At 40.9% G+C, this 10,000-nt stretch overlaps 1 protein-coding gene across 1 annotated transcript in view; it reads left to right on the top strand.

The window, feature by feature from the left end:
* Window positions 1–1,085: 1,085 nt before the first annotated feature.
* The window catches only part of LOC308086396 (nuclear factor 1 A-type-like), a gene marked incomplete at both ends in the record, with an annotated part of 25,354 nt that continues 16,439 nt past the window's right edge, over window positions 1,086–10,000 (top strand). Inside the window, 1 exon segment of the mRNA XM_080429916.1 lies at window positions 1,086–1,112. Within this exon segment, the coding sequence (XP_080286042.1) occupies window positions 1,086–1,112 (27 nt within the window).

Here is a 10,000-nt window from a genome sequence, read left to right as displayed (position 1 = left end):
CTTGTCCACTCTGCTCCGGGGAGGAGAAGTCAGCGGAGCTGCACCTCCTCTGGTCTGTAAGGGCTCCTCTCTGATCTACCGTCCGCCCGGGGCTCCGGAGGAGGAGGAGGAGGAGGAGGAGGAGGAGGAGGAGGAGGAGGAGGAGGGGACTGGGGGTACGGGACCCCCCCACACTTTTTTTTTCCTCTCTCTTTTTGTTCTTCTTTCCTGACAATCACGTAGATCGTGTGTTTAAATGCTCTCAGTTCTGGTCGGAGGAGCTTCTCTGCCTGCTGCTCGTCCTGGGAGATTTGTTGCACCGTCCGACCCCAGAACTCTCTCGATCTCCCCCTCCCCTCCCCTCCCCTCCCCTCCCCTCCCCTCCCCGTCCCGTGCGCGGTGGGCTCTACTGTGATTTGTTCACCGTCCCGTCTACAGAGGGGTGCTCCCCCCTCCCCCCCTCCTCCTCCCACCGTCCCGTCTACAGATCGAGGGGTTGGTGTTACTGCCACCCCCCACCCCCACCGTCCCGTCTACAGAGGGGTGGTGGTGTGTTAGAGAGCCTCAGGCTGTGTTTTACGGAGGGACCAGGAGGACCAGTAGGATCAGTAATGCTGGCTAGCGGCGGCGGTATGTTCAGCCCAGCGGCGCCGGGAGCAGCCGGAGGAGTGGAAGGAGTAGTGGTGGTTGTTGTCGAAGAACACAGGTTTTTGGGGGCTCGTCCGGCGCTGGAAGCCGGTGGATCCGCTTCATCTTCATCTTCCTCTGCTCTGTGAGGAGGAGGAGGAGGAGGAGGAGGAGGAGGAGGAGGAGGAGGAGGAACGGAACCCGAGGCGGGGTCAAGGTTCAACCGCTGTGCTAGTTTTGGTTTTGCTGTTCAGCCGAGTTTTGGGATTTTTTTGGGGGAAAAATGTGAAAGAAAAGAAGAAGAAAAAAGAGCTGGACTCTCCCCCTCCCTTCTCTCTCTCTCTCTTTTTTTATCCTGTACACACACACGCACACACGCACACACAATAAAACACGCAGGACACCCCCCCACCCCCCCCCCACCCCACGCTCACCTATCCAAAAATCCAAAAATCCGAGATTATAATTCTTCAGAAGAAATGTATTCACCGCTGTGTCTGACGCAGGTAAGTTCACTCATATTTATTAAATATCATAATTCATATTTTTGTATTATATTGTTTTATCTCTCTGCTCGTTGAAGCGGCACTAACTTATAGGCTGCAACACATGGTGGGGTCCGGGGTCCTTGGGGGGGTGGTTCAAGGGGGTCCCCAGCTAAATGTGGCAGATAAAAAAATAGCAGATCTACAAGCTCGCAGCGTGTCACTTCATGCGGCGCTGCGAGCTTGTAGATCTGATATTTTTCAACATTTGAAAAAATAACTCTGTTGGAACTGTTACCCCCGTGACCCGATTCCTGATAAGCGGTTGAAGATGGATATTGTATTGAACATTTTTGCATAAATTAAAAAAATATTTTAACACAAATCTTCTCTTCTGGGGGTCCCTAGCTGGCCCAAAACATTTCCAGATGGGGGTCCGTGGCCAAATATATATCAATTTGTGGGTCCTTGACACGAAAAAGTTTACCTACACGTACAGTATGGTCTAGGATGACAGGCGGCTGCTGCGCTGTGGCTTCATGCTGATAATTATATTACATTAATATATTATTTTATTATATAATAATTATTATATTATAGCCCTTCTTGTTCGGAGAGAGACTTAGATGAAGCTTTATAAACATTATAATCATTATAAACAGGAAGCACCGACAGGCTTTTCATTCTCCATGTCTCTCACTGGCAGAGATTCAAAGTTTGGCTTGAATTCCGTTACTTTACGTCCGAAAATGATCAATTTTTAATGTTTCCACTTGAAGCCCATATGACTAGGCTCCATATTAATAATAGGAGTTAAGACACACAAATAAGACGATCTACAAGCTCATTGTGAGCTTTCTAACATAGAGCTGCTACTTCTGGTGGAGAGATGTATTTAGAGAGAAAAGAAACCAGTTGCAACTCAGATCCGTTTCACTATGAAGAGGATTTAAGTTATTAAACATTTATAGGAATCTCCGTATATGTTCATATGTGTCAGCACTGAGTTGTATGTAGGTTGTTATATATACCATTGGTTCTCTAAGAGGGGTCCGGGGACCCCCAGACCAGGGGTCCTTGGGGAGGTATCAGGGTGTCCCCAGCAAAAGTAGTTCATCATTTTAACCACTTTAACTGCTATTTTATACTTCAGCTATTCAAAAATAGCAGATCTACAAGTTCATAGTGCGGCTGCGTTATGAGCTTGTAGATCTGCTATTTTTGAAATTATTTGATAAATCTCATCAATGTTCGGAACATTTTTAATAATTTAGATTTTTTTAAAAAACACAAATATTGTATTCCATGGGGGTCCCTGGCACAACGTATTTTGAGATGGGGGTCCGTGGTCACATACATATCATTTAGGGGGGTCCTTGACAGGAAAACGTTTGAGAACCACTGCTTTCTATGTATAATATCTATAGCTAATGCCAGCTCTGTGCATATATAACTATGATAACGGTATGTAGAATACATAAGGTTAATAACTATGTAATAATGTTATATTAACTTCATATTATATGAAGTTGTAACCACTGTGGTTTCTGGTCTAAAGCATGAGGTTAGTGGTTTAGAACCCGCAGGAAAACCTTCCATAATATAATATAATAAAACACACTTTAAAATCTCTTATTGTTTTCTGTCAGAAGTCAGAAGAAGTCAGGTGAAATGTTGTCTTATATTATATATTGTATATTAAAAGTGTTGCTTTTATTCTTCCGATTTTTCTAACTAAAGCTCCTTCATGCTTCAAAGACTTTGAAATCTTCAGTCTTTAGGCTAAAACAACTTGAATTAAACATTACAAACTATAAGCTGTAGGCTATATATATGTTTTGGGGGGGAAATAAAAAGCGTGCGCCCGTGCCCCATCTCACACGCCCCGTGCGTGTGAGATGATTGGCCTTAGAATCATATTAATTAATTTACAAACGACACAGAATCATCTCTACACACGCGTGTGTGTGTGTGTGTGTGTGTGTGTGTGTGTGTGTGTGTGTGTGTGTGTGTGTGTGTGTGTGTGTGTGTGTGTGTGTGTGTGTGTGTGTGTGTGTGTGTGTGTGTGTGTGTGTGTGTGTGTGTGTGTGTGTGTGTGCGCGCGCGTGCGCGAGACGCACCGCACGGGGGTTACTCGAGGTGACCGCACACATAAAATATGGTCGCAGGTCTTGCAGAAAACTCGTATCTCCCTTAGAGCCTATATTTCAACTTTTCATGTTTTTTCATAAATTTCATATCCAACTCCTTCATAGTGTGATGCAAAAGTAGCAAAAAAATTTGCAGATCTACAAGCTCACAACGCATCATCGTTATGCGACACGTTGAGAGCATGTAGATCTGCTATTTTTTATATCTTCATATATACAAATATTGTATAATATCAAAAATAGCAGATCTACAAGGGTGAGCTTGTAGATCTGCTATTTTTAATATATTTTTTACATCTTATAGCCTACTCATGTGGAGATAACAATGTTTTGTTGAATATACGTTGATTGTTTAGAAAATATGAGCTGAATAATTTCATATTTTTGGGTTCAAATCAAAACTTTATTCTTAAAGTGTCTGTGTTTTAATTCCCTTTAATTGAAATGTTTGAGTTTTATCAATAAAACAGACAGATTTTCTATATTTTATTGGAGCCAGGATTTTTCAATTGTCTTGTTAATTGGACTCAATACAAATCTATTGAAAGTGGAATCTCAATTAATTCGGCACAGATTCAGTCATTCTTAAAGAGAGTAATTTAAATAACATGGGCCTAACGTGCACATTTTTATTATTTTGTTTTTCTATTATATGATTTTAATATATTTTATATCTAAAAAGCGCCGTAATTAGATTGACGCATTAGATTAACACCTTATCTTTTAAAATACGAGACTTAAATGTCTTCAAACCTCAAACTGTCATAATTATACATTTCCACGTATTAAATCACAATAATTAAGACTGTGGTGAATTCCTCAGCATTTAAGAATCAAAGGAATTACTATTTATGTGGGATTTTATAGATGATTCTATTAATGTTAGAAATGTCAAATATGTAAATTCTGCTCAAAACAGCGTAAAAGGGGAAACAGTGGAATTCAGTTTATTACAAAACATTTGTGTGTGATTTACATTTTGCGTCCAATCCTTTCTGATGTGTGTGTGCAGCACACGTGTATATGTCTGCGTGTGTGTGTGTGTGTGTGTGTGTGTGTGTGTGTGTGTGTGTGTGTGCATGCGTGTCTGCGTGAATATGTCATGTGTACATGTGTGTGTGTTTATGCATATCTGCGTGTGCATATATTTATGCCTCTGCGTGTATGCGGGGGGGTTGTGTGTGTGTGGTGTGTGTGTGTGTTTGTGTTTGAGCATGACTGACTTCACACTTTCATATTCATAGTCATATTGATATTCAACTGTTTATTATTTTCAGTTTGTTTTTTCAGTGATACAGTTCATCTGTGATGTCACAGTTCAGTCTGTGAGGTCATAGTTCATTATGTGATGTCATAGTTCATGCTGTGATGTCATAGTTCAGTCTGTGAGGTCATAGTTCAGTGTGTGATGTCATAGTTCATTGTGTGAGGTCATAGTTCAGTCTGTGATGTCATAGTTCAGTCTGTGATGTCAAAGTTCAGTGTGTGATGTCATGGTTCAGTGTGTGATGTCATGGTTCAGTCTGTGAGGTCATAGTTCATTCTGTGATGTCATAGTTCATGCTGTGAAGTCAATAGTTCAGTCTGTGATGGCATAGTTCAGTCTGTGATGTCATAGTTCAGTCTTTGATGTCATAGTTCAGTTTGTGATGTCATGGTTCAGTCTGTGAGGTCATAGGTCAGGCTGTGATGTCATAGGTCAGTCTGTGATGTCATAGGTCAGTCTGTGATGTCATAGTTCAGTTGGGTTACACTGGCTGTGATTTAGCGTTTGAAGTCTGAAGAAGTTTTCCACAAAAATGCAAAGATTTTCCAGAAGTTTCCCTCAAAAACATCAATAGTGAAAACAGCCGATCTACAAGCTCACAATGCGTCGCGGATGCGAGATCGTCTGTTTTCGATGCTCGACACCGTTGTGTGATGGAGCATAAATTAGGGTTAAATCTGTGTTTTTATAAACCGGGTCTCGGCCTCGTTAGAGCTTAATTGGCTTTAACGATGTGCGATGACCGCACCAGCATGATGTCATCAGACCGCGCCAGTATTTTGTCATCAGACCACACCAGCGTGATGTCATCAGACCGCGCCAGCATTAGTTTACACACGTTTACACTGTTAGTGTATATGTTGTCTTTATGATAAAACACTTTGTAACGTTGACATCAGACTCACACCGTTACCTCTGTGTGTCTTTATGACAGAGAATATTACCCCTTTATCTTTGTTTCTCCCCTACAGCATTGTGTGTGTGTGTGTGTGTGTGTGTGTGTGTGTGTGTGTGTGTGTGTGTGTGTGTGTGTGTGTGTGTGTGTGTGTGTGTGTGTGTGTGTGTGTGTGTGTGTGTGTGTGTGTGTGTGTGTGTGTGTGTGTGTCTCCAGGGCGTGCACTGTGACTGCACACACGGCTGCGTGCGCCAGTCGTTTCGGCGCTGGTTCCGCGGGCCTTATTCACCTGTTTCCTAGGCTGTGTGTTTTCCACTTCCTGTTGATTTCTTTGGATTTCATTGGATCAAATCGACAGGAAGTGGAAAACACACAGCCTAGGAAACAGGTGAATAGGAATGGAATCTAATCATCCCTCACAGCAAAGATATAACACCCAAATATAGGAAATCATCACATTCATCAAAGACATTAAAAATGAAGAACTGTGAAAGCACACGTGTTTATGCCACTCGACAGTGGCATATCAAACCAGTGGTTCTCATCTAGTGGGGGACCCCCTGGTACCCTCCCCCCCTCGACCAGGGGGTCCCCAGCACTTGCCCTATAGCCCTCATCATAACCTTTATATCAACACGGAGCACAGTTGAGGGGCAGGCCCTCATTCTCAATGTAGCCGAGATACAGAACATAATAATCAACAGGAATATACATTTATATACATCGATATTAAATATATGAATCAGAATACTACAAAAATATTCAAAGGACTGAAACAGAAAGAGCAGAACGTAATGAAAGCAGTGAGAGTCTGGAACCAAAGTGTTGGAAACAAACCATTGCCCAGTGCTGATTTCGTCGACTAAAACTGTGACGAAAAATGTTGGTCGACTACCTAAGCACTAAAAACTAAGCTATGAGACCAAATCTACTGTCAATTTTGTCAACAAAATACAAACTAGACTAAAAGGTTATGGAGGGACGAGTGGAGAAGAGATCCAGTAGAAGTCATTTTATGTTTTGATGCGCTCTGAAAATAGCAGATCTACAAGCTCACAACGCGTCGCACTGCGACACGTTGTGAGCTTCTAGATCTGCTATTTTCAGCATGCAACCAAGAGTAAAATCAGCCATCAAGACGCCATCAAGGCACCATCAAGACACCATCAAGGCACCATCAAGGCACCATCAAGGCACCATCAAGACACCATCAAGACCCCATCAAGACACCATCAAGACACCATCAAGACACCATCAAGACACCATCAAGACACCATCAAGGCACCATCAAGACACCATCAAGACACCATCAAGGCACCATCAAGGCACCATCAAGACACCATCAAGACCCCATCAAGACACCATCAAGACACCATCAAGTCACCATCAAGACGCCATCAAGGCACCATCAAGACACCATCAAGGCACCATCAAGACACCATCAAGACCCCATCAAGACACCATCAAGACACCATCAAGACACCATCAAGACACCATCAAGGCACCATCAAGGCACCATCAAGACACCATCAAGACACCATCAAGACACCATCAAGACACCATCAAGGCACCATCAAGGCACCATCAAGACACCATCAAGACACCATCAAGACACCATCAAGGCGCCATCAAGGCACCATCAAGGCACCATCAAGACACCATCAAGGCACCATCAAGGCACCATCAAGGCACCATCAAGGCACCGCCACAATACATCTTAGTCATTTGAAATGTTTCACTTTTAGTCGACTATATTCTGATGATATTTAGTCGACTAAAACTGAAACATTTCAGATGACTAAAATATGACTAAAACTAAATGGAATTTGATTCAAAAGACTAAATGACTAAAACTAGATAAGAATTTGCCGTCAAAATCAACACTTCTTCTGGAGCTCTTCCAGAATAAAGCTTGTGATGACCTAGACTTGACCACAACACAGTCTTATGCAAAGGTTCAAATGTAATGTAGATTGTTTTACATTTTACGAGTTTACCTGGCGTCCTGTAGTTTGTATAGTTTCAATGTGCAGATTATTATTTTGACATTATATAGTTTAGACCAGTGGTTTTCAACCCTTTTCACATCAAGGTCCATTATTTATTCAGCATTTGAGCCACAGAACCGTTTGATGACATTTAGACTCTGAGACCCAAGACAAGAATATGTTGTTGTCGTTGGATAAGATTTTGTCCATTTTGATGTTGGTTCCATAGGAGAGATAACGGGCAAACGTTGATCAAAATAACAACTCTTCTACATTCTCTTATTGTGTTAGACTTCTTGTAAATGAAGTAATGCAGATGTTTAATGTAACACTCTCAATAGTTAAAGATCTATAAAGGTCCATTTGGTTACAAACTCTCCATCATTTAGCTGGGGACCACCTGGAACCTCCTCGAGGACCTCTGGTGGTCTCATTGAGGTTGCCCTCATTTGTCATTGGTGTCGCCGAGATACATCACAGTACAATTTCATTTTCCTTTTCACATCAATATTCATATCAAAACGAGACAAAACAGAGACAGAATAAAACAACCTTTCCCCTGTCGTGTGTTACAACGCAACATTTAAAAGCACTTGCAGACACTTGTGGGTAGAAGTGCCATCAAGGATTTAGTTTACTGAGACACTACACTGTCTCTCTGTATTCTATGATCTCTTAGTTTACTGAGACACTACACTGTCTCTCTGTATTCTATGATTCTATAGTTTACTGAGACACTACACTGTCTCTGTATTCTATGATCCTTTAGTTTACTGAGACACTACACTGTCTCTGTATTCTATGATCCTTTAGTCTACTGAGACACTACACTGTCTCTCTGTATTCTATGATCCTATAGTTTACTGAGACACTATACTGTCTCTGTATTCTATGATCCTTTAGTTTACTGAGACACTACACTGTCTCTGTATTCTATGATCCTTTAGTTTACTGACACTACACTGTCTCTGTATTCTATGATCCTATAGTTTACTGAGACACTACACTGTCTCTGTATTCTATGATCCTTTAGTTTACTGAGACACTACACTGTCTCTGTATTCTATGATCCTTTAGTTTACTGAGACACTACACTGTCTCTCTGTATTCTATGATCCTTTACTTTACTGAGACACTACACTGTCTCTGTATTCTATGATCCTTTAGTTTACTGAGACACTACACTGTCTCTGTATTCTATGATCCTTTAGTTTACTGAGACACTACACTGTCTCTGTATTCTATGATCCTTAAGTTTACTGAGACACTACACTGTCTCTCTGTATTCTATGATCCTATAGTTTACTGAGACACTACACTGTCTCTGTATTCTATGATCCTTTAGTTTACTGAGACACTACACTGTCTCTGTATTCTATGATCCTTTAGTCTACTGAGACACTACACTGTCTCTGTATTCTATGATCCTTTAGTTTACTGAGACACTACACTGTCTCTGTATTCTATGATCCTTTAGTTTACTGAGACACTACACTGTCTCTGTATTCTATGATCCTATAGTTTACTGAGACACTGCACTGTCTCTCTGTATTCTATGATCCTATAGTTTACTGAGACACTACACTGTCTCTATGTATTTTATGATCCTATAGTTTACTGAGACACTACACTGTCTCTATGTATTCTATGATCCTATAGTTTACTGAGACACTACACCGTTTCTGTATTCTATGATCCTATAGTTTACTGAGACACTACACTGTCTCTGTATTCTATGATCCTTTAGTTTACTGAGACACTACACTGTCTCTGTATTCTATGATCCTTTAGTCTACTGAGACACTACACTGTCTCTGTATTCTATGATCCTTTAGTTTACTGAGACACTACACTGTCTCTGTATTCTATGATCCTTTAGTTTACTGAGACACTACACTGTCTCTGTATTCTATGATCCTATAGTTTACTGAGACACTGCACTGTCTCTCTGTATTCTATGATCCTATAGTTTACTGAGACACTACACTGTCTCTGTATTCTATGTATGTGTTTACCTTGTTTACTGTAAGTCACTCTGGATGAAGAGCGTCTGATAAAATACATTGTAAATTGTAAATACAAGATCACAATCAGTTTAAACACTTACAATAGCAGATGTGATTTTCCCAAATAAATTGGGGAATATATTTGAACTGAGACATTTTAACAACACACATCTTGTATGGGGGGTCCCATCTAGATGGGGGTGTCCGTGGACTAATCCATATTATTTTGGAAGTTAAGGGTTCCTTGAGCATATTTTATACTTTGGCTATTAAAAAATAGCACATCTACAAGCTCATATAGGACGGCACCAAGTGTTATTTTGTATTTTGTACTATATTATACTTTGGGGATTAAAAAATAGCAGATCTACAAGCTCATATAGGACGGCACCAAGTGTTATTTTGTATTTTGTACTTAGGCTATACTATACTTTGGCGATTCAAAAATAGCAGATCTACAAGCTCATATAGGACGGCACCGAGTGCTATTTTGTATGTTGTACTATATTATACTTTGGGGATTAAAAAATAGCAGATCTACAAGCTCATATAGGACGGCACCAAGTGTTATTTTGTATTTTGTACTTAGGCTATACTATACTT

The sequence above is a fragment of the Gymnoscopelus braueri genome, assembly GCF_963280865.1.
Source record: "Gymnoscopelus braueri genome assembly, chromosome: 6".
Classification (NCBI taxonomy): Eukaryota; Metazoa; Chordata; class Actinopteri; order Myctophiformes; family Myctophidae; genus Gymnoscopelus; species Gymnoscopelus braueri.
Note: the sequence above shows the minus strand (reverse complement) of the source record. Positions and strands in the feature narration are given on the sequence as shown.